We start from the raw sequence: 26,364 nt of genomic DNA, 5'->3' as shown, positions 1-26,364 counted from the left end.
GGTAAATGCTTTTTACAACGTCGGACACATGACGGTAATTAATATGATTAGCCTTTTGCTTGACTACATTATCAAACAGCTAATAATGTGTTGCTAATGTTACACAAACCATGTTCCCGTTCACGAGTCAGACAGCTGCCTTCTAACAGTCAGTATCCTACAAACGCTTTGAACAGCTCAGAAAATCAGTGAAGAAAGGCATATAGTTCATCATAGCATCGTTATACATCATACACCTACTATATTGCTAAATCTACAAGATTTTTCATATCAACAGAAAAATATAGCCTACCGGGATAACCTGGCTTCTTGAGACTCTCCTGCTTCAGAGCGGTCATAGTTAATGATATGCTAAAGCCTGCCAGCACATTGCTGTGATTGGTTACAAGGTAGTTTGTGACGTCACAAACACCAGCGATTTCAAACCGCGTTTTTGAGACTGTCTTTAGATCACTGCAGTTTTAAACAGAAAATACTTAGCAATGGTGTTGACTGATGAATTTGCACATGGTTTGTCTTAAAGCATATTAAACATTAAAAACTTGATTTTCACCACAGGGAGACTTTAATATATATTTTTAAAAAGATGTTATCTTTTGAAATGAGAGCAAATTTATGAAGAGTAAAGAGGTTTATTATGTTAATTTAAAGTCCTATGAAGTCCTAATAATATTAATACAATTTTGTATAAATTTCTTTTTACATATTTTAATTTATTTTATATTTTAAATGTTATATTAAAATATGGCTGTATGTAATAAGTATGTAGCCTATCTAACAAACGCAGACTAGATAGACATTTTCCTACACATAAAGTCCTCAAAAAAAAACATATTTAAATATTATTTTAAAAAGTACAAAGTTAAAAAGTATGTAGCCTACATATTATTTTTAATGCACATTCCCCTATATACTAGTACTATTTTTAAATAATAACACATGCAATAATCAAGCAAACAGTATTAAGAGCAATACAGATTAAAGATGTGTTGACAAATCATGCACAAAAGCTGAAACATAATATAACATTAAATCAGAAAGTACAGCACGGGAGTTAGTGATCCGGTCTTGTGACGTCATCGCCCTTGCACCGGAGCAGGAAGTGCCGGCGGTCGGTGGGACTCTAAACAACCTTCTGTTTTTGCTGCGCACTCTCATGCTTTACCAAACAAACATGTAACAGTACATCCACAAACCGAACCAGAATCCACCGAACCAGACCTGAGCTCAAACCCATGACGGCTGGGACACCCTAGCGGCGCACTGAGACTCATTTACCGGAGGAGAGATGAAGGAGCTGCGGGGCTGCGGCATGCGGAGCGCCGTCGGGTTCCTCTCCCGCAGGACGATCGGGGGACAGCCGAAGCTGAAGGAGGAGTTCCAGCGGCGCAGACTGGCCGGCTGCTCCAGCCTGTATAAGAAGGACATGCTCGGCCACTTCGGCTGCGTCAACGCCATCGAGTTTTCCAACAATGGAGGCCAGTGGCTGGTGTCCGGTAAGATCCTCCGGTTCTGCACGCTGATCTTTCTAATGTGGGTCAGCGAGAGAGAGACAGACAGGAGTCTCAGACGGAGTATAGAATAAGCATTCAGAATAAAATGTGCATGCATATATCACAAATGAAGCCTTTGACTTGAGTTCAGGATTGATTTGACATCTTCATTTGTCAGATTGTGCTTGCATGTTTTAATTTTCTGTGCATTGCAAGTAAATAACTAAGAGAGGGTTTCCGTCTTTTTTGGCATTATTTATAAGCATGCACTCCGTAAAAAAAACTTTTACACAAAGAAATCAGTATCAATAAAATTATATTACATTACATAATGTACACATGAGATAAGCTTATCCTACATGGAGTGGGTCGCCCCTCATGGGTGTAACCATGTTGACATCACGTGATCAGCCTTGTCATGCAATTGACAATTAGTTACTAATAAGTTACTACTGATAATCAATAAAAACATCTGCCATGCCATAGTTCAAGGACAAATGGCAGGACATTAAGCACTAAGTGCGAACACATTGTGGTCATAGCCCATCCAGATACAGTCACTGCACATAAAAACTTGTTAGAATTGAATCCAGAAATGTCCAGAAATTAACAATCTTCATCCATCCAGGCTGATTGGTGTCAGAATTAAGATTACAGTATTAAAGGTGCCGTAGAACGTCTTTTTAAAAGATGTAATATAAGTCTAAGGTGTCCCCTGAATGTGTCTGTGAAGTTTCAGCTCAAAATACCCCATAGATTTTTTTTAATTAATTTTTTTAACTGCCTATTTTGGGGCATCATTAAATATGAGCCGATTTAGGCTGCGGCCCCTTTAAATGCTCACGCTCCCCGCCCACGGAGCTCGCGCTTGCCTTAAACAGTGTATAAACAAAGTTTACACTGCTAATATAACCCTCAAAATGGATCTTTACAAAGTGTTTGTCATGCATGCTGCATGCATACATCGGATTATGTGAGTATTGTATTTATTTGGATGTTTACATTTGATTTTGAATGAGTTTGAGTCTATGCTCTGTGGCTAACGGCTAATGCTACACTGTTGGAGAGATTTATAAAGAATGAAGATGTGTTTATGAATTATACAGACTGCAAGTGTTTAAAAATGAAAATAACAACAGTCTTGTCTCCGTGAATACAGTAATAAACGATGGTAACTTTTAGGGCTGCACGATATATCGCATGCGATTGTCACGCGCATTTCGTCAGTAAAGCCGGTTTCCTGATTACTGCTAAATCGCCATCACATGCTTTCAAATGGAGTGGCATTTAATAGACAGAACCGTAGATCACTGAAAAGCCACGCAATATCGCGTTCATTATCGAAGGCGATTCATCTGCAATATGAACGCGATATTGCGTGGCTTTTCAGTGATCTACGGTTCTGTCTATTAAATGCCGCTCCATTTGAAAGCAGGTGATGGCGATTTAGCGGTAATCAGGGAACCGGCTTTACTGACGAAATGCGCGTGACAATCTCATGCGATATATCGTGCAGCCCTAGTAACTTTAACCACATTTAACAGTACATTAGCAACATGCTAACGAAACATTTAGAAAGACAATTTCCAAATATCACTAAAAATATCATGATATCATGGATCATGTCAGTTATTATTGCTCCATCTGCCATTTTTCGCTATTGTCCTTGCTTGCTTACCTAGTCTGATGATTCAGTTGTGCACATCCAGATGTTCTGCCCTTGTGTAATGCCTTGAACATGAGCTGGCATATGCAAATATTGGGGGCGTACATATTAATGATCACGACTGTTACGTAACAGTCGGTGTTATGTTGAGATTCACCTGTTCTTCAGAGGTCTTTTAAACAAATGAGATTTATATAAGGAGGAGGAAACAACGGTGTTTGAGACTCACTGTATGTCATTTCCATGTACTGAACTCTTGTTATTTAACTATGCCAAGATAAATTAAATTTTTAATTCTAGGGCACCTTTAAGCCAGATAAACCTAAACAAAAACACACTGAATGCACTTTTAATGGCCATTGTAGATGGTTCAGACTGTAGAAGGGCTTCCATTTTTTGTGTCATACACTTTTTCTTGCTGACTCATTAATTGGTTGCAGCTGTTGCTGATTTTTTTGGCTTCACGTATTCATTCCTGGTTGAGTCTTTATTTTTGTCCTTTGTATGTTTTTGCACTTGCATATTTGCAGTCTTTACGTTAGTGAACACGCAGAGTTCCAGAGAGTTCCCATGCTATTGCTCATGGAAACCAGGAAATATCAGGCAATTTTGAAATGGTGGATTCAAGGCTTGGAAAGGTTTTCTAGTAATAATTGTCTCTAAACTATTTAATCAGCTAGAAATTGCTCTCTCTAATTGCATTCTTTAAAAAAATAAAACAACAACCTTGTCCATTACTGCCTAGAAATGTCATGGAAATCATGGATCGAAATACTGAGAGGTGAAAGTATAGTGCTTTTTTCCTTACACAGGATTTGTACTGAAAAGTACATGATGCCTGCGGTCAACTTTTTCTTAGTTTCACTGCAAAACCTCAAAACTTCTGGTTCATTTTGCACAACAGATGTGACACTTAAATAGCAGTAGGATGCTGTCAGCATCTTTAATGACAAAAACAGGTTTGCGACAACAAGTGCTCCTGTTTAAATAAAACATGTCAATCTGTTTAGTCTCACAATTACAGAATCATTCTCAAAATGTTTTTTTTTAAATGTTTTTGAAATAGTAATATTGTGAAATATTATGACAGTTTATAATTTTTATAATTAGTATACGTATCAAGAAACCGCAGTTTATTCAAACCTTGACCGCACGTGTATTGATATACATAACTGCTCACCAGCATCTTTCCCCTGTTCTTTATGAACTCCTTTGGCTTCCAGTATCGGCTCGTATTGATTTTAAAACCTTGATTTTAACATTTAAAGCCCTTCATGGGATATCTTGTATAATTTAGTTGCTCTTTACACCTCAACTCGCTCTCTCCGCTCTTCTGACTCCTCTAATCTTCAGCAGCCTACATTTAAATTGAAGTCGATGGGTGGTCGTGCCTACTCTGTTTCAGCTCCGCAGTTGTGGAATAAACTTCCTCTGGCAATTATAAATTTCCAAACACTGGACTGTTTTAAGAAGTCTTTAAAGACCCATCTTTTTAAAGTTGCTCATTGTCTCTGAGTGTACTATCATTACTTCTGATTTGTTTTATTTTTATCTTCTGTTTTTTATATTTTTGTACTTGTATATTGTTTTGTGTAGCTCTTTGAGTTTGAGAAAAGCGCAACATAAATAAAATGTATCATCGTCGATATATTTTCTAACTTCTGCTAAGAACAAGCTTCTCAGTCTCTTCTGTGATTTCTGTAAAACAGCCAGATTGTGTGCACATAACCCTACAGTTAAACCCTCGAGAGAGTGATGTTGAAATCAATTGGTCGATTACTCTGGTGAATTTATTAATATGTCTTCTGTCTTAGGAGGAGATGACCGCAGGGTGTTGCTGTGGCACATGGAGAAAGCAATACACTCACGGGCCAAACCGATCAAGTTGAAGGGGGAGCACCTGTCCAACATCTTCTGCCTGGCATTTGACAGCACCAACAAACGTGTTTTCTCAGGAGGTAAAACGAGCAGCTGCTCAGATTCGTGATACTACAGAGGGAAGATCAAATGTCTAACGTTTCTGTCTGTCGCTGCAGGAAATGATGAGCAGGTGATTCTGCATGATGTGGAACGCGGCGAGACGCTAAACGTCTTCTTGCATGATGACGCTGTGTACGGTCTGTCCGTCAGTCCTGTTAATGACAACGTCTTCGCAAGCTCCTCTGATGACGGCCGAGTTCTCATATGGGACACACGAGAACCGCCACATGGAGGTACGCACAAGTGAAAAGCTGAATTTTGCTTTAATGACAAATACAGGATAGTCACATACAGCACAGTGTTTCAGGATGTACGCTACCCTTCAAAAGTTTGGGGTTGGTTACATTTTTAAAATGTTTTTGAAAGAAGTCTCTTACGCTCACCAGCATTTATTTGATCAAAAATACAGTAAATCCAGTAATATTGTGCAATATTATTACAATTTAGAGGGTTATTTCACCCAAAAATGAAAATTCTGTCATTTATTACTCACCCTCATGCCGTTCCACACTTGTAAGACCTTCTTTAATCTTCGGAACACAAATTAAGATATTTTTGTTGAAATCCGATGGCTCAGTGAGGCCTGCATAGCCAGCAATGACATTTCCTCTCTCAAGATCCATTAATGTACTAAAAACATATTTAAATCAGTTCATGTGAGTACAGTGGTTCAATATTAATATTATAAAGCAACGACAATATTTTTGGTGTGCCAAAAAACCAAAATAACGACTTCAAATTTCAAAACACTGCTTCAGGAAGCTTTGGAGCGTTATGAATTTTTTGTGTCAAATCAGTGGTTCGGAGCGTCAAAGTCACGTGATTTCAGCAGTTTGGCGGTTTGAGACGTGATCCGAATCATGATTCGACTCACTGATTCATTTATGCTCCGAAGCTTCATGAAGCATTGTCATTGGAAATGTCATTGGAAATGTCTATGCAGGCCTCACTGAGCCATCTGATTTCAACAAAAATATCTTAATTTGAGTTCCGAAAATGAACGAAGGTCTTACGGGTGTGGAACGGCATGAGGGTGAGTTATAAATGATACTATTTTCATTTTTGGGTGAAATAACCCTTTAAAAGAACTGCTTTTTATTTTAATTCATTTAAATATTTAATTTATTCCTGTGATGGCAAAAGTAATTTTCAGCATCATTACTCCTCCTCAGAGTCACCACATTCAGAGTCACCACATTCAGAGTCACCACATTCAGAGTCACCACATTCAGAAATCATTGTAATATGTTGTTTTGGTGCTCAAGAAACATTTATTTTAAAAATTGTTGTGCTGCTTAATATTGTGGAAACCATGGAATATTTTTCAGGATTCTTTGAGTTCTATAACCTCTATTCCATCTAAAGCATGAACTGTTCTAGAAACCCTGGTTTACTCTTATTCTGTTGTGTGTTTTAGAACCATTCTGCTTGGCCAACTATCCATCGGCGTTTCACAGCGTGATGTTTAACCCTGTAGAACCCCGTCTGCTGGCCACTGCAAACTCTAAAGAGGGGGTGGGGCTATGGGACATCCGCAAACCCCGCAGGTGAGATGGAAATCTATCCAAAAAACACTTTTTTTCTTTCAAAGGCCAAAAGAAAATTTGAATGGGGCCAAAATTTTTCAGAGTAATTATCAGATCTCTGCACTTTCACTTAATAATTTCATGATACATATGAAGAGTTCCATTGCAAAAACCTCTAAGTCCATCTGACATGTTTTCTTTTAAATGAGCATTTTTTTTTACCAGGCTCCTATATTTAGATTCAGTCATTTCACTTTAATGGCAATGAAAATGTTCCTAGTCAGTTATTGAAATGCCTTATTATCAAAAATGTATTTAAAAAATGTGACTGTCTTTTGCTGCAAAATCAGCTAAGTTAATGTGCTTTTTTGCAAAGTCTACCTCTTTGGACAACAAGACATAGTCAAACATCCATTTCTGTCAGATTTACAGCAGCAAAAGGAACACTTTTGTGTTTACTTACTACTCTGCCACTGTAACAATGGACAAAACATGATAAAAACTGGCAGCTCGGCAACTGAAAGCCAGCTCATGCGCACACCGTCATTCATCTTGAAATCCAATTGGTTCTTCTGTGGACTTAAAGGCTTTTGCTGACAAAGGGGTAGTGGCATTTAGCGGTCATATAGCGTTTCATTATTTTTGGATGAGAGTTTCAAATTTTGACACTGACGCCTGTTTCACACTGGATGCGCAAGCAGCTTGTGTACTGCAAGTACAGACGAGTGTCGTCCATTTTGCCACTTTTTTCAGTTATTCTCCTCTGACCTCTGTCTGTCATGTGCACTGTAAAATTCAATACGTTCAGAATATTCAAAACATTTGAGGAAACGTATTACCTCAAAACATTTAAGCAAACTAACTCATTTTTTTTAAGTTAGTAGAACTTAAAATTTTTGTGACAAGTGGGGTGGGGCAGAGAGCCGTGGAAGCGGAGCAAGGCCAGTGTGGTGCTCATGATGTGTCTCTCATTAACAGTCACGTCAGCGGCATCCCTTCGCTCCCACAGTCCTCAGCCGCGCCCCACTCATCATAATATTAATTACATACAGTTCATTTACATAAACATCACATTCAGATATCGGTTAAATGTTAGATAGCAGATAACACATGCTATTATACTATTATAACTATCAAAGAGACTGTCATTATATACTTGCATTTTTGTATATATATATATATATATCTCAAACAACACGGTATATATGATCTTAAAAGTTTTATAGCCCATCCTCTACCTAACCACAGGCTCTACTCTTCACCACAATGATAACCCTACAAAAACTATCACAACAGAACCCCCTGTAAATCCCAACATAACACAACATTAAACACTTATTAAATATTAAATATAATCTCCCTGGCTATTAGGGATGTCAGTTTACACAAATTCCCACGATCAATCATCATTTAAATTGCAAATGCTGCTCAAAACGCCATGTTCCTCACCAAATGAATGAGAAGGGTTTTTTAATCTAAATAAAGGGCTAGTAGGATTGTAAATAAGTTGATGTGATTGATCTTTTATTAAATTACTTATTTAATAATTAAATATAATGACTAATACAACATGTCACCAACACTGCCAGAGATGCATCAGAATGTTTAGCCTAATCCTGTTGTGGACGCGCTCTTCCTGGAACAACAGCAACTAAACCCAATTAATTCACAACGATTTAATTAAATAGTGTCCTCATTAATGTTATGTAATATGACAGTCCCAATCATAGTTAAGCCTATTATTAGTCGTGCATTGCAGTTTGAGCTGCGCGAGTCGCGCACTGAAGCGCTGAATGAACACCGGTAAACTGGAGCACTTTGCTAGTGAAGCAAAGAAACACATCTTTTAATCTTTTATCTCAGATTAATCAGATATATACAAAATAAACATAATATTACAAATTATATCTGCACAAAATGACACAAATGAACAAGTGAAGTGTTACTACATGCTATTCAGAATGTGCGGGTCATGTTGTGGACACACTCTTCCTAGAGCAATGCGATGAAACTAAATGGCAACTAAACCCAAATAATTCACAATATGTTTTATTACAATATTGTTCTCTTTATAATGTTATGTAATATGACAGTTCCAATCATAGTCATTATTAGTTGTGCTTTGCTGTTTTAGCTGCGTGTGCAGAAGCTGATTTACTACAGTGTTAATTCTAAACCAAATCCATCCTCTATGAGAGAAATCAGATATAGATATGCCTACACAAAATAAACACAATATTACAACTTACATTTGCACAAAACAAAAGGCTGCAAATGCACACGCAAACTTATAGTCATGGTGAAGGTGTAACTCTAGCTGTAAAATGGTCCCAAACATAACTCCAGCGCACTCGCTTCATTCTTCTAGTGTCTGCTTTACGTGTTTTGCGGTTGAGCAGTAAGAACGCGCATGAACCTGCTTAATCAACGATCGATTCATTTTAAACGATTAAATGTATTATCGACAATTAATCAATCGTCGATTAATCGTTTACATCCCTTCTCCCTGTTAATCTTGTGTAAAAACACAAAATAACACTTAATTATAAAGTCTGACGCAAAGCATGCTGGGAATTAGAAATCTGTTGTAACTCAATTATATTAAAGGTCCCGTTCTTCGTGATCCCATGTTTCAAACTTTAGTTAGTGTGTAATGTTGTTGTTAGAGTATAAATAAAATCTGTAAAATTTTAAAGCTCAAAGTTCAATGCCAAGCGAGATATTTTATTTAACAGAAGTCGCCTACATCGAACGGCCAGTTTGGACTACATCCCTCTACTTCCTTCTTTAATGACGTCACTAAAACAGTTTTTTGACTAACCTCCGCCCACAGGAATACACAAGAGTTGCGTTTGTAGAGTGTGTTTGTCGCCATGTCGTCGAAACGCTGTTATTTTCATCCCGCAGTCCAATCACCGGGTCTGATTCCGGCTCAAATTGATAGGGTAAAATTAAAGAGATGTTTACAATAACACTGAGCGCGTGCATCTCCACGTTATGGTAAGAGGCGTGACCTTTCCGGACAAGGTTCGCTAAGCTGCTGTCGAATCACAACACAGGAACCGCTGGCACAATCAGAACTCGTGACGTATTTCTGAAGGAGGGACTTCATAGAACAAGGAAGTCATCAGCCCGTTTTTATGACAGTGGAAACAGCGGTATACAGATAAGTAAATTATGTGAAAAATACTGTGTTTTTTTACACGCGAAACATGAACATGTTATATTGCACACTATAAACACAATCAAAGCTTCAAAAAACCACGAAAAACGGGACCTTTAAGTTCAGCTTACTAAAATTTTGAGTTCATGCAATGTCTTTCTATTAAGTACAATGAACTTTTATTATTTAAGTGACACAAACTCGTTTCATTTAATTAATTTCACTGTTCGATTTTTTTCAGTGTGCTTTGATTTATTATGGGCAGCATACTCTGCTGCGATGCGACTGTTCCCCTCCAACTGTCCCATACATATGCATATAACATGCTGTATACATGTAGTTTACATGATAAAAGTAATTGTTAACATTAAGCTAGTTTACCTCTAATTTTAATAATTTAAACAGGGCTTTCACTGGCACTGCTGCTTCTGCTCTGCTCTTGTTATTGACACGTGCAGCCAGTGTGAATGTTCTAATCTGTTAACATGGGCGCCGAAAAAATACTTGTAGCTTACACTTTGCTTATGCGTCCACGCCGTACAGTGTGAAACAGGCGTGAGAAAGAATTTTTAAAAGATTTCCAAAGTTCATATTTTTGACAGTATCCGAAGCAATAATGGCTTATGCTAAACCTTTTACATATTTTTTCCATAATAAATTTTATTTGCATAAATACATAACCATTCAAAAGTTAGGTCGATTTGTTTTTTGAAAAAAAAAAAATTCATGTATCAAGCATGCAATAAATTGATCAAAACTCTGATGCTAAAGACATTTATAATGTTAGAAAAGATTTCTATTTTAAAATATAGTCTGTACTTTTGAACTTTCTATTAATTTGAGAATTATGAAAAAAATGCCACGCTTTCCACAAAAATATTAAATGGTTAGTTAACCCAAAAATGAAAATAATGTCATTTATTACTCACCCTCATGTTGTTCTACACCCGTAAGACCTTCGTTAATATTCAGAGCACAAATGAAGATATTTTTGTTGAAATCCGATGGCTCAGTGAGGCCTGCATAGGGAGCAATGACATTTCCTCTCTCAAGATCCATAAAGGTACTAAAAACATATTTAAATCGGTTTATGTGAGTACAGTGGTTCAATATTAATATTATAAAGCAACGAGAATATTTTTGGTGTGTCAAAAAAACAAAATAATGACTTATATAGTGATGGCCGATTTCAAAACACTGCTTCAGGAAGCATCGGAGCGTTATGAATCTTTTGTGTCGAATCATGATTCGGATCGCGGGTCAAACCGCTAAACTGCTGAAAACACGTGACTTTGGTGCTCCAAACCGCTGATTCAACACAAAAGATTAATAATGCTCCGAAGCTTCCTGAAGCAGTGTTTTTAAATCGGCCATCACTATATAAGTCGTTATTTCTGGGGGGTTTTGGCGCACCAAAAATATCGTCGACGCTTTATAATATTAATATTGAACTACTGAACTCACATGAACTGATTTAAATATGTTTTTAGTACATTAATGGATCTTGAGAGAGGAAGTGTCATTGCTAGCTATGCAGGCCTCACGGAGCCATCGGATTTCAACAAAAATATCTTAATTTGCATTCCGAAGATGATAATAATAATAATAAAAATATTATAAATTAATTATGACATTATTTTCATTTTTGGGTGAACTAACCCTTTAAGCAGCACAACTGTTCAACATTTATAATAATAATAAGAAATGTTTCGTGAGCACCAAATCATCATATTAGAATGAAAACAAGGAATGCAAAAAAAAAAAAAAGAAAAAAGAAAAATGCTACGTGGGGTGTGAGTTCCTTATCTCGGTGCTCTTTGGATATAAGGGATGATTCAGCTCATAAAAAATAACAACAATCCAAGGCACTAGAGTGTTATTGAAAAAATATAAAAAGCCTTTATTTCGTCATGGCTTAAGTATTTTAAAAACAGGTGACAAGTACTGCACACCCTGGTTTTTATATTTTTTCAATAACACTTGGATTGTTATTATTTTTTATGATCATATTAGACTGATTTCTGAAAGGATCATGTGACACTGAACATTTTAAAATATTAAAATAGAAAACGGTTATTTTAAATTAAAATATTTCACAATATTTCTGTTTTTACTTTATTTTTAATCAAACAAATGCTGCCTTGGTTGCATAAGAGACTTAAAAACATGAAAAAAATCTTACTGACCCCAACATTTGAACATTTGTAATAAAATAATTGGATAGGATGCATGTTCATTTGTTAGGGCGGGGTACAGTCAGTTATTCATTATTGCGAAATAAACCCAGACACAAAGATCAGGACCTTGCGTCATCCTGAATAGGTTTCTTTTGAGGTAATAACTTATTAACTGTATATTTTATTGGTTATTACACAGCTACTTACCATATATGTAAATAAATGGAAATAAAATATTAATCTGAATTGAAATGATCTTTTTATGTTTGAGTAAAGAGCCTGAAAGTAGTTGGCTGCTAGAGACAATATTCAAATATACAGTTTAGTGTCATTATGCAAACATGTTCAGAATCAAATGTTACAGAGAACAGTGTTTATAAGCACAGCTAAACAGGGGAAACTAGGGTTGCTGAACTATGTTTGGTAAAAGATTGAACGCATGCTTCGATCCAAATATGGACTGAAATCTAGCTGACAAGGCCAGCTTTATCATCATAGCTGTCTGCTGTACTGTCTGAGACCAGCAGAGGACAGCAGAGCTTGTATAAAGATGTTCTCAGTGTATACATGATCTCTTGAATTGCCCATATTATGCTATTTTAAAGGTTCCTAATTTTGTTTTGGAGGTGTCCAACAATAGATTTACATGCATTAAAGGTCAAAAAACAATTTAATTTTCTCATAACATACATTACACATCACCTCATTTCTCAATGAGTCTGAAAACAGTTCGTTCTAATATTCCATCTCTTTAAACCCCCTTACTGCAAGCCCGCTCTGCTCTGATTGGTCAGATGGCCCAATCTGTTGTGATTGGTCTACCGCTTACAGCATGTGTCGGAAACAAAATGCCTATTACCATATCTGAATTTCAGCTCCGGAGGCTTCCTCAGCGCGTGATACACAGTGACATGAACAGTTATGATGGTATCAGTTTTTCGTATCAATTCCGGCGCAGCGCTAACATGCCAACAACATGAACCAAACTCATCCAGACCTCAGCTACAACTACAGCGTTTGAGGGTGCGTCAAAGTAGACATTGTTGGTGGGCAGCCAATAAAGATCATAAGCTGGCATTATGCAAATTTGTTACATTATTATTACATAGGTAGTGATACTGGAATTGCTGATGACTCGTTTCAGCAGTTCAGAAACGATTGTTTATTTTAGGAGACAATTAGTTTTTGTCATGCACTTTGACCTTTAAAACTTTACAGACATTTTACATTCACAAGCTACTATATTACACACTGTATGAAAGGTAATATTCAAAAAAGCATAATAGGGGCACTTTAAAATAGCATAAATATGGATGATGATATTTTATAATAAACTATTTTCCTTTGTAGTTGATGTGTGTCTCTCTCTTTGCTGTAGTTCTCTGTTGCGGTATGGAGGGAGTTTGTCTCTTCAGAGTGCCATGAGCGTGCGCTTCAACAGCATGGGGACACAGCTGCTGGCTCTGCGCAGACGTCTGCCTCCCGTCCTGTACGAGCTCCACTCTCGTCTGCCCAGTTTCCAGTTTGATAACCAAGGCTACTTTAACTCCTGCACTATGAAGAGTTGCTGCTTCGCTGGAGACCGAGATCAGGTTGGGATGTTCAAAACTTAGATGCCAAAACTATGCGGGCAAAAAACTTCTTTCTTCATTGATTGCCATCTAAAAAATGAAGTACACTTTTTTTGCAAGCAACATATATACTACTGTTCAAAAATGTTTTGGGGATTTTTATTATTTATTTATTTTTATCTAGCATAGATGCAACTGATCAAAATTGGCAGTGATAACATTTAATATTACAAAGGATTCATTTTGAACTTCCTAATAATCAAAGAATCCTTAAAAAAAAAAGTATCACAGTTTCCACAGTAGCACAACATTGACAGTAATAAAGAAATGTTTCTCAAGCACCAAATCAGCATATTAGGATGATTTCTGAAGGATCATGTGACACTAAAGACTGGAGTAATGATGCTGAAAAGTTTTCATTACAAGAATTTATTACTATTTTAAAATATATAAAGAGTTAAATTGTAATATTTCACAATATTTCAGTTTTTGATCAAATAAATGCACCCATGTTTAGCATAAAAGACTTCTTTCAAAAACTTTAAAAATCTTACCAATGCCACACTGCATTGGCATTTTGTTTTTTCTTATAGTAGATATTTCACCAATTACCAATTTTCATAAATTGAGAAATACAATTTTCTATGATATTTTGACATGGAAGAGGTCATTGTACTGTAAAAACATACTGTTATTTTCAGAACTCAAAACTTCTTCGTTAGTCCAAAAACAGCTTTAATTGAAACCAAGCTCAGAAAATTACTTGTTTCGGATTTTGTCACATTATGACGTAATAGTGCAACGAAATACCACATCTGCTGAATCCGATCAATGCCAACTTCTACATCATTGTCTTTGGCCCCACCCACTGGCACCTTGGACTAAAAACTGCTTTACCGTCGGCGCCGATAGCCTAGTGGTTAGTGTGTTCACGGCGACCTGAGTTTGATTCCCGTCTCTTGGTCCTTTTCTGATCTGACCAATGCTTTCCTGTCTGCTCTCTACTGTCCTCTCCAAATAAAGGCACAAATAAAAGCCCATAAATATAACTTTAAAAAAAAAAAAATTGCATTATCTTCCAAAGGATCCTAATGGTAGAAAAGTGGTTATTTATTTTCAACTATGTGACATTATTTGTTTGTTTGGTACATTTCACTGTGTATTCTTTAGTAAATCAGTCGCGATTTCGGCGCAGGCTTTGTAAACAGACTTTTAATGTAAGATATGGACCCGATGGTAATGCCACGATGTGTCAGTACATCAAGCCAGTGACTAAACGGTCAACTTCACATTGTTCCTCTTAGTAGCATGAAAATAATTTATTTAAATTGTGATTAAATTATATACAGAAAGCGATCAAAGAACCTTCACTTTATAATCGCTGGAGCTGTCTATCACGCAGCACAAGTTTATCAGTGACTGAGTTGTGGACTTTTGCCAAAAGTCCCGTTATATTCAATGACGCTGTCTACGCTACACAATGATTCTCTTATTTACATTGTGTTTGCACTCTTAGTTATGATGAAAGCATTCGTGAGAGTGCAGTAATCGAGTTGCATTGACAAGATCACTGCATTCATGCGCTCAACAGACATGTCCGTTATCAGATAATGCTTATCGCTGCAACCTTTCATGTGATGTGTAGATTTAAATATAATGCTACAATCAACATTTTTCACAGTTAGTTAATCTCAAAAGCTGTAAAAGTAAAAGCATAGTAAAAGATTTCAAGAATGTTCCACATGTAATACTTATTTCATATGCAAAGATGTTAGCCAATCACAGCAGTGGCCATTTACATTGAAGACACTGAATGAACTAAACCAATAAAGTAGAGTGAACAAATTACTTAGTTGCGACTAACTTGACCAGTCCAGTCCCTTTACTATGTCTGGTAATCCGTAATATAACAGTCTGTGGATGTGACTGATCTCTGATAGCACTGAGTTCGCATGTGTGTACATGTTTGTGTGCATTTGTTTGTGGGTTGGTGTACGTGTGTCATTGGGTTGTAGATGCTGAGTGTGTGAGTGTGTGTTCAGGTATGTTCAGTGAGGGAATGTTGGGTTATGGCTTGTAGAAGCTTGTTTTATCAGTCTTGAATCTAAAGCTCAGCAGATGCTGTTCTGTCTGTCTGCCTGCGTTTGTGTGTGCGTCGGTCTGTTGGGTTCTGTGTTTGGATTTTTTTGTATGTTTGTCCAGCTGTTTCTCCTCTCTCTTTCTGTCTGACGGTCATACACCTCCTTCTACAGAATGGTGGATCCTCCTCTCTAAATCCTCTTTATCCTCTGAAGAGCTCAGTCTGTGTGTTACTCAAAATTGTTTTCAGAAGTTTGCTAAATGTAAGATTTTCCCAAGGAGTTTTTTTTTTTTCACATTTGAAAAAAAAAATATATATATTTTGTTAATAATAATGTACATTTTCTGTATTATTAAAAATAATTTATTTATAAATGCATTAACAATACACTACCAAGTTTGCAGTTAGTAAGATTTTTTTCATATTTTATAAGAAGTCTTGTTGCATTTATGTGATTAAAAACATAAGTATTGTGAAATATTATTATAATTTAAAGTAATTGTTTTCTATGTGATTATATTTTAAAATGCAATTTATTCCCATGATGGCAAAGCTGAATTTTCAGCATCATTACTCCAGTCTTCATTCACATGATCCTTCAGAAATCATTTTAATATGCTGATTTGCTGCTCAAGTAATATTTCTTATCATTATCAATGTTAAAATCTTAGTAGTTTTGTGGAAATTATTTTGATCAGTTAACTTCCTGAATTAATTTCTTTAAAAACATCTAACTGGTTCTAAATTTTGAATGGTATTCTTTGTTATAGTTTAAAAAACCAACGCTTTCTTTTGTGTGTGTGTGTGTGTGTACATTTTTGAGTGCAGCAGTGCTACTGAGCCTGAGTGTTTTGTACGAATATATAATTCTAGAAACGTCTCTGTGGAGGCATATCATGTCATATTTCTCTAGGACTCTCAGACATAATTGCCTAGTGTGTATGCAATAATATATCTCTGTGTCTTTTCAGTACATCTTGTCTGGCTCAGATGATTTTAACCTTTATATGTGGAGAATCCCCAGTGACCCTGAAGCAGGTAAACACACACACTTATGCACAAGGAAACCGTGTCTAATGTTGTTTTTATTTATGGATATATTCTCTCTCTGTCTCGGCAGGAGGTGCGGGTCGAGTGGTGAACGGGGCATTTATGATTCTGAAAGGTCATCGGTCCATCGTGAATCAGGTCCGCTTTAATCCTCACACGTACATGATCTGCTCATCCGGTGTGGAGAAGGTCATTAAGGTTAGTTGTTACTTTCGTACAAACATTAAAATAAACAGTATTTAGCATCAGAACAAACTGATGTATTTCAGATATCAGATTTATTTAAAGGGATAATACATCCCAAATGGTTTTGTAAATTCTAGGAGTAAATTCTGTCATCTTTTACTAACCCTTATGTTGTTATAAACTTTTATGGCTTTCTTTCTCCCATGGAACACAAAAGAGATGTTCGTATTGCTATTTTCTGTACTATAAAAGTGAACGGTGATGGATTGGTGGATTTAAAGGGTTAGTTCACCCAAAAATGAAATTTCTGTCATTAATTACTCACCCTCATGTCGTTCCAAACCCGCAGGACCTTCATTCATCTTCAGAACACAAATTAAGATATTTTTATATGGATCAGTTTTTGAAATCAGTTTACGTTGAAGACACACTGCAGAGCTTCCATGTTTACATCCGAACGGCGGCTCAGTATTGGGCGATGCTGTTCATGTGTGTGATCCTGACGCAGGGCCGGCCAGTAATGAGTCTGCGTTCGGACGTAAACACGAGCTCTGCACTGTGTCTTCAACGTAAACAGCATAGGAGAATGACAGGGTAGAGAAGAAATTGTTGAATAAAGCCATTTTTTTGTTTTTGCGCACAAAAAGTATTCTTGTTGCTTTATAACATTAAGGTTGAACCACTGTAGTCACGTTGACTGTTTTAACGATGTCTTTACTACTTTTCTGGAACTTGAATGAAGGTAATTACATTGCTTTCTATGCTTTGTATTTTGATTTCATCACAAAATATCTTAATTTGTGTTCTGAAGATGAACGAAGGTCTTACGGGTGTGGAACGACATGAGGGTGAGTAATTAATGACAGAAATTTCATTTTTGGGTGAACAAAACCTTTAAATGACTCTAAAAGTAATTAATATGGATTGTATATTATGTTCCAAGTTATCTGAAGTCATATAATATCTTTGTGAGGAACAGACCACAATTTAAGTTGGTGTTCACTGAAAATTTTCCCCTCCACTGTTGCTGTCCAATCACATTTGTGACACCACTAGTTTTCACGTACACTACCATTCACATGTTTGAGGGTCAGTAAGGTTTTTTTTTTTTTTGGAAAAAAAATAATATTTTATTCTGTAAAGATGCATTAAATTGATTAAAACAGTAAAGACTTTTACATAGTTACAAAAGAAATCTATTTCAAATAAATGCTGTTCCATTCATCAAATATTCCTGAAAAAATCATGGTTTCTCAAAAATATTAGGTAGAACAACTGATTTTAAACACTGATAATAATAAGAATCAAATCCGCATATTAAAATGATTTCTGAAGGATCATGTGACACTGAAGACTGGAGTAATGATGCTAAAAATTCAGCTTTACCTTCAAAGGTTTAAATTATATTTTAAAATTTATTAAAATAGAAATTAGTTATTTTAAATTCTAATAATATTTCACAATATTACTGTTTTGACTCTATTTTTTATCAAATAAATGCAGCCTTGGTGAGCAAAAGAGACTTCTTTCAGAAACATTTAAGGGTGCTTTCACATTAGCACTTTTGGTGCGCACCTGGGATCGATTGACGTCAGAGTTCGGTATGATGTGTGAATGATGTGAACTCGGGTGCGCACCCACGAACCGTACCCGGGTCCTCTTAAAGGTGCCCTAGAACTTTTTTTAAAAGATGTAATATAAGTCTAAGGTGTCCCCTGAATTTGTCTGTGAAGTTTCAGCTCAAAATACCCCATAGATTTTTTTTTTATTCATTTTTAACTGCCTATTTTGGGGCATCATTATAAATGAGCTGATTCAGGGCTGCTGGCCCTTTAATTGCTCGTGTCGTGCTCTCCGCCCACAGAGCTCGCACTTGCCTTAAACAACATAAAAAAAAAAGTTCAAACAGCTAATATAACCCTCAAAATGGATCTTTACAAAGTGTTCATCATGCAGCATGTCTAATCGCGTAAGTACAGTGTTTATTTGAATGTTTACATTTGATTCTGAATGAGTTTGATGGTGCTCCGTGGCTAACAGCTAATGCTACACTGTTGGAGAGATTTATAAAGAATGAAGTTGTGTTTATGAATTATACAGACTGCAAGTGTTTAAAAATGAAAATAGCGACGGCTCTTGTCTCCGTGAATACAGTAATAAACGATGGTAACTTTAACCACATTTAACAGTACATTAGCAACATGCTAACGAAACATGTAGAAAGACAATTTACAAATATCACTAAAAATATCATGATATCATGGATCATGTCAGTTATTATCGCTCCATCTGTCATTTTTCGCTGTTGTTATTGCTTGCTTACCTAGTCTGATGATTCGGCTGTGCACATCCAGACGTTAATACTGGCTGCCCTTGTCTAGTGCTTTTCATAATGTTGGGAACATGGGCTGGCATATGCAAATATTGGGGTGTTACGTAACAATCAGTGTTATGTTGAGATTCGCCTGTTCTTCGGAGGTCTTTTAAACAAATAAGATTTCTATAAGAAGGAGGAAACAATGAGACTCACTGTATGTCTTTTCCATGTACTGAACTCTTGTTATTTAACTATGCCAAGGTAAATTCAATTTTTGAATCAAGGGCACCTTTAAAAAGGGTGGTCTGGGGTGCGGTTCAAGTGAACTCCGGTACGGTTCGCTTCTGATATGAATGCAAACCAAATTGCGGAAGTGAACCGCTATTAATGCCGTATTATTTGATAAAAATGTTTGTTTGTGCGTGTATTTCACTCACTTTCCCAACGAGCGTGACTGACGTGCTGCAAACAGAGAGCTGCCTTTCTTATTTCTGCTCACCTTCCGTACTACAGTCGCGGCAGATAGAGGCAAGTGTCGTTATGAACAAAACCAGCGGTTCAAAAACAAAAATATGAAAGTGAGGAGAGCAACGTTATGCATTTTGCCGCCTTCTCCTGCGCCGTCGTTACTAAGCAACGGAGTAAACAGCTGCTGGTTTGATGACTCAAACGAACCGCGGGTCGGACCCAAATAATATAATGTGAACACAGTCCAGTGGGGGCAGGGGGAGGGGGGAGCAATCGAACTCGGGTTCGGTCCAGGCAATCGAACCAAGTGTGAAAGCACCCTTAAAAATCTTACTGACCCCAAACTTTTGAATGGCAGTGCATGTTGTGGCTGAAGTTTCAATATGCAGAATATTCAAACTAGGTTTGAAAACTACCATATCGCAAACATCATATGTCTTCAGAAAACTTGAAACACAGTCCATAAGACATTTTGACTACTTTTGTAATACTTTTATGGTGTATTGTTATCGTATTTGGAGCTCAACAGCATCTGTCCCATTTATTTTCACTGTATGGAAGAGACAAGTGGAAATATTCTACCTTGTATCTCCTTTGGTAAGAAAGTCATACAGGTTTGGAACAACATGAAGGTGAATAAATAGATGAAATGTGATTTCTGAGTAAACTATTACTGCCTGACACGAGCAGACCTGCCACACACACACACGGGAAAAGATTCTGCGTGTGTTGGAAAGATCATCGTGTCTGAACTTGTGTCTCTGCTACGTTTAGTCTTAAATGAATTTCTGCTGTCGCTGGTTCAGCCGCACCTAAAACCCTGAAAGCACAGAATCTTGGCATGATTTTACCTGTCTCGCTGTCTTTTCTCTGGATTTACCTATATCATAAGACAGACCGTTACAGCTTTACAACTGCAGCTTCCTGAAATTTAGAACGTAACCAGCGGTTACTCTCTGGTTAGCAATGTCATAAACACAAAGACCACAAGGTCTTCATTTTTTGGTGTTTTTTTCCAGCTGTCATGTTCTGTGCGAGTTCGTTTCTTCAGTGTTGTCATGTGCTGTTGTGTGTGTAAGAATGAGACTGTAGTTTATCTTTTGCTGGTGATTCTTGTGAAATCTTTTTTGGCAGGCAGTAGATGTTGAGTAAGACTTGTGCACTGTGGGCCTGTTCTCACTCTCTAAACTCGATTTTGTCAGAGACCATCATGGCTGTTTTTATGTAACACGGAAACAGGCAGACATCTGCTGTGTTTGTACAGCCATAGATTTGGCTACAGTGATTTATACATGTTCAATTCTTGAACATATTTGGGATGTTAGGCCTGTTTTACACTCATGTATGAGCAGCGAGTAAGCAGCACTGCAGCATGACTGCAGAAGTTGTGCATTCACACTGACAGCACATCAGTTCTGATGGATCATGTGACACTGAAGACTGGAATAATGATGCTGAAAATTCAGCTTTGTCATCACAGAAATATATTACATTTTTAAAATATATTCAAAAATAAAACAGTTATTTTAAATTATAATATTTCAAAACAAATGTACTGTTTTGACTGTATTTTTGATCAAATTTATAAATAAAAGACTTGCATGCGCTTTTTATTTGTGTCTTTCTGTATACTTTTATCTTGCTCAATGGCAATAATCTCTTTAAAACTGCTTTGAAACCATAATTATTCATTTATTTTATAAGTTCTATAAAAATAAATTTGTGTTTTATACATCTAAAATTAATAATTGTAGGGGGAAAGACACTGGCAACTTAATTCAAAGTAAATAAAAACAGTTTTATTTAGTAAATTGACTCAAGTACAATAATATCAAATGTATTATTTTTCTTCGACAGTATATACCATAGTTCCCTTTAAATTTTAGGAAGAAGGTATTCAGACCTGTAGATCATTTGCTTTGTTCCAAAACAGATTAACACTTAAAGGGATAGTTCACCCAAAAATGAAAATGTGATGTTTATCTGCTTACCCCCAGGGCATCCAAGATGTAGGTGATGTTGTTTCTTCAGTAGAACAGAAATTATTATTTTTAACTCCAACCATTGCGCTCTGTCAGCTGTATAATGCATGTCAGTGGGAACTTCATCTATAAGAGTAAAAAAAAACATGCACAGGCAAGTCCAAATTAAACCCTGCGGCTCGTGATGACACATTGATGTCTTAAGACACGAAACGATCTGTCTTAGAACTGTGCGAGAAACCGAACAGTATTTATATCATTTTTTACCTCTGAAAGACCACTATGTCCAACTGCCCTCCACATCCAGTTTTTACTCTTCTAGACGAAGTTCCCACTGACATGCATTATACAACTGACAGACGGCAACGGTTGGAGTTAAAAATCATCATTTGTGTTTTACTGAAGAAAGTCACCTACATCTTGGATGCCCTGGGGGTAAGCAGATAAACATAAAATTTTCATTTTTGGGTGAACTATCCCTTTAACACTTAATTTGTCACAATAGGGGCTTTCGCATCGAAGGAACCTTTTCATAGTTCTATTGTAGTAACTATTAGCTGAAGTACTCGGATTTTGCCATGTTTGCACCGCAGGAACTAGGAACAATTTTAGTTCTAGGAAACTAAATTAGCTCCTATTTCAGAGTAGGGTCTAAACCAGCACTAGGAACTATCAGTGATGTAAGTGTACGTTGATTGCTCAGACACGTCAAACATTGGCACCCGGCATTTTTAAAAATCTGTGTAAACATACTTACTTCACGAACATGGAAAACAGCGATAACGGCATTTATCTGTTGTCTGCAGGGTTGTGTTCTTTTCTCCACCTCGATAATATGTAATACTGAAAGTTGTCATAGGAGATTTCGTCTCTTAGCCCCACTTTTTGCTCTTTCAGTCACTTAAATTATGTGTTTACATTCCATCTCCCTTATCACGAAACCAACGACACACAACAAACACCGCTCCGATCACGGCATCCTCCATCCACTGTTTTTTTGCGTTTGTAAATGCCGCACTTAAAGACGCCACTGTCGGCTACTTCAGAGTTCCTATTCCCGATGCAAATGCAACCAGGAACATGGCCCGGGGGGGCCTATCCTAGTGGCTAGTTCCTATAACTAAGCTCCTAAAACTTATTTGGTGTGAAAGCCCTTAATGTTGCATTTTCTTGGTTTGGTTTGCTTTCACAAGGCAACATTTTAAAGCATACCAGAATGTGTTTATGCAAGTCACATGTTAGTCCTCTTATTGGTCAGAGTTTCCTCTGCATCATCCATCAGGATGATTGACAAGTTCGGTCCACAACCACAAGCATATTGTGGTTTATTTCTAACTGTCGACACACGCAAACACTATACGAATGTATCTGTCATTCCTGCATTATTATATAGCCTATGTAATGCAGTTAGAGTGGGAAGCAAGGCTTCATCGGGACTGCATTCTTGCAATGCACCGAGAAGAGCAATTACACAACAGTTTAAGAAGAACTGTGCTCACTCACAGAATCAGACACAGCTGCTTTTTATATAACATATTTGCCATTATGAATTATGATACCGCTTGGTTCGTTGGTCTGTTGGGCCGGATTGCTTTCTCAACTCAAACGAACCTCTCCAGAGTTCTTTTGCAATTGGGCCGAGACCACTTCATTCAGGCGATCTTAGAGCGATTGTTTTGGTGCAGATCTGAATGCAATTGCAGTGTTCATATATGCCTAAATGAACTGAGCTATGGTAGAAAACACACCAGGTTCCAAAACGAACACTCAAAATGAGACAGGTGTGAAAGCACCCTTAATATAGGCAAAATAAAACATGTGAAATAAGCCTAATTCGATCCTCTTTTATTCCCTCTACCTCTCTCTGTCTGTAGGTATGGAGTCCGTATCAACAACCGGATAGTATTGGAGATCTGGAAGGCCTGGTGGAGGACAAATCTCGCTCTCTCTACACTCACGAGGAATACATAAGCTTGGTCCTCAACAGCGGAAGTGGTCTGTCACATGATTACGTCAGCCAGTCGGTGCAGGAGGACCCGCGAATGATGGCTTTCTTCGACTCGCTGGTTCGCCGTGAGATTGAGGGGTGGAGCTCAGACTCGGACAGCGATTTGAGCGAGGGCGCGATTCTGCAGCTGCATGCGAGAGCTCGGCGGTCCACACGCTCCACGCGCTCCATGCCGCAATCTCCTGCTAATGTATCCGCTGCTCATCAAAGCGACTCTGACCACTCCTCGTCATCTTCATTGGCCGGACCAGAAGCGTCCGGGAGCGAGCGGACCGATCAGGACAGGAACGGGTCGCAGAGGAGCCGGGCAAGGCCACGTGCATCTGCATTTCTGCTGGACCTTGTGAATGAGGACTCCGATTCCAGCGGGTTCTGGTTGGATCCGATGCCCCGTCCCAGATCTCCTAGTCCACGTGAGAACTCCAGCATTTCTAGCCACGCCTCCTCAGCAGGTGTGGCCTCCAGTTCTAGCTCCTCCCCCAGCTCATCTTCTAGTTCCTCCTCCAGCACGGACGGAGTGGACGAGGAGCTGCGCAGGAGTAGGATGCGACAGCGTAACGCAGCCAGGTGGAGGCGCCACATAGGCCTTTCTGGAAGAGAATCTGCCCACAATCATGGCGCAACAGATTTCTCCAACTATCCCAGCATTTCCGTCCATGATCCGTCATCACCCTCTTCGTCCTCAGGCGACGAAGGTCGACCTTTCAGGAATCGTGGAAAAGCAAAGCAGAGCGGACACGGCTCAAGTCCCACGCACTTATCTGACAGACAGTCACAATCGCAGTCCAGACGTAGGCGCCGCATCACTTCCTCTTTCTCGGGTGGTGACGCCCCCATGGAGAGGGCAAAGTCACGAGTGGGTTTTCTCGCAGAGTCAGGGGAGGAACTAGAGCGAGGGAGAACTAGCGGAGAAGAGTTAAGTGCTGTGGAGGAAATAAATGCGACACTCAGCAGTTGCGCCACAGCGACTGGGGTTAACGGACGTCCACACGCAGAAGAGAACCATGCAGACTCTATTCACCCAGAATGCTCTGGGGCAGACACAGAACTCAGTAAGAACTCTGGTGACTCCAGGACCCAGGGGGAGCCCTCTGGAAGGGAGTTAGCCAGTGTTGCTGGGAAACGGACTTGTTCGGACTCAGGAGACGAGGAGGATTCTCCATCGGAGAAGAGGGCGAAAATGTGGTGATGTCACAGCTCAACTCACTGGCTCAGAGTCAAACTTATTTTGAGTTGTTCATCTTTGGACTCTTTCAACGTCTTTTGGTTTATATTTTCTGAACCAACTCCTTTTATCTGATGTCATGCGTTCTGGGGTCAGACCACAGTGATGACACTAAAAAAAGATATTAGTGATATTAATATGTTATTGGAAGAAAAAATAACTGCAGTGCTTTTGGTTTCATAATATTTTAGTTCCACTGAACCTGTAACCTTTATGTTGGGGGGGTCCTGGTTTGGTTTTGGGCTGTGAAAAGAAAAGGGATTTGATAGCATTTCTACAAGAATGCCTGTTGTGAGTCTGTATCAGTGGAACTTGGGTTTGGAGGGAGGGGGGCGGGGTGAAAACAGTGTTTCCATGGTAACCTCATTGAGCAGCAACTGTTTGAGTTGTGCATTAAAGTTCTGTTCCAGTGTTTCCATAGAAACCGTCTTGTGATATCTCATCTTCCTCATCGTACACCATTCTAATCATCATCAAACAGGAAGTAGCCTGCTGTAATTTCTGGGTGAGTGTTCTAGGATATTCCGATGTGAGAATCGTCACCATGGTGATGCATCAGTATCTGCTCTCCATCTGTCTAATGGAGCGGCTTACAGGGCCAAGTGAAAGATTTATGAGAACATAAATGATATTATTACCGGTCAGCGGAGGACTTGTTGTCTTAAACTCTTCCTATACAGTCATCTAATTGATAGTACCTTGGAAATTCAACTAAATCATGCATTTAAACATCTAAAGTGAGATTCAAAATCATAGGGAGTGTTTAAGAGCAAGTCATTGCTAGTAACCTCAGTACTACCAAAGTCCCTTTCAACTATCTATTTGAATGGGGGAATCCTGAAATCTCAAAAACTGCTTGGTGAACTCCCAATTAAATTACATATTACAAATCGGCAACAAAATCTGACAAGATCTGTCCCATAAATGTTGTTTCTTATACTAAAATAGCATTAAAAAGCTTATTTTTCAGGCTAGACTAGCGATGCACATGTGCAGTCCTAAGCGTGAGTCTCAGGTTTCTATGGTAACCGGAGCCTCTAACGGCAGCTGCAGTGACACAGTGACTTTACCAATCAATAATTGGCTCTTTTACTTAGAAGGCGGGACGTATTCAGACATATTGCGTGTTGCAGTTTCTCCCATTCATAACTAATAGCAGTGAACCGTCTTTCTATATCTATAGTCTTTGGTACTACTCAAATTTTAGCATCAGTGGCGGTTGAATAAACTGCTAAGACTAGTCTTATAAGTTAGGCATTTTTTTCTGTAAGACTGTTCATAACTTTGTCAGTTACATAAAAACATAGATTGGTCTAATTTGATACTGAAAAGTAAGACTGATTACCCCTAACTAACTACTGGCTGGTCATACTAGTTCTTAAGACACAGTCTTAACATAATGGCTCGGTTTATGCAACTGGCCCCTGGTTTGAATAAAAGTCAGCATTTATTGTTTGCATTCAGCTTAATTC

General features: G+C 38.0%; 1 protein-coding gene across 1 annotated transcript; it reads left to right on the top strand.

Moving 5' to 3' along the window:
- The first annotated feature begins 1,017 nt into the window (after positions 1-1,017).
- dcaf5 (ddb1 and cul4 associated factor 5) lies at positions 1,018-25,316 on the top strand. Its single transcript, XM_048205655.1, has 8 exons — positions 1,018-1,496; positions 4,974-5,117; positions 5,196-5,372; positions 6,557-6,686; positions 13,384-13,597; positions 16,628-16,694; positions 16,777-16,904; positions 23,534-25,316. Exons 1-8 carry the CDS (start codon positions 1,289-1,291, stop codon positions 24,854-24,856), a joined length of 2,391 nt encoding a protein of 796 aa, XP_048061612.1. The 5' UTR covers positions 1,018-1,288; the 3' UTR covers positions 24,857-25,316.
- Positions 25,317-26,364: the final 1,048 nt, after the last annotated feature.

The sequence above is a fragment of the Megalobrama amblycephala genome, linkage group LG10 (assembly GCF_018812025.1).
Source record: "Megalobrama amblycephala isolate DHTTF-2021 linkage group LG10, ASM1881202v1, whole genome shotgun sequence".
NCBI classification, from domain to species: domain Eukaryota; kingdom Metazoa; phylum Chordata; class Actinopteri; order Cypriniformes; family Xenocyprididae; genus Megalobrama; species Megalobrama amblycephala.
This window is presented reverse-complemented; position numbering and strand designations above follow the sequence as displayed.

What these genes read in the sequence shown, in the direction of transcription:
- dcaf5 (XM_048205655.1), top strand. Translation starts at nt 1,289, where the DNA reads ATGAAGGAGCTGCGGGGCTGCGGCATGCGGAGCGCCGTCGGGTTCCTC. An exon ending in CAAACGTGTTTTCTCAGGAG is followed by an intron (nt 5,118 to 5,195) that starts GTAAAACGAGCA and finishes CTGTCGCTGCAG; the next exon opens with GAAATGATGAGCAGGTGATT. An exon ending in CCCCAGTGACCCTGAAGCAG is followed by an intron (nt 16,695 to 16,776) that starts GTAAACACACAC and finishes CTGTCTCGGCAG; the next exon opens with GAGGTGCGGGTCGAGTGGTG.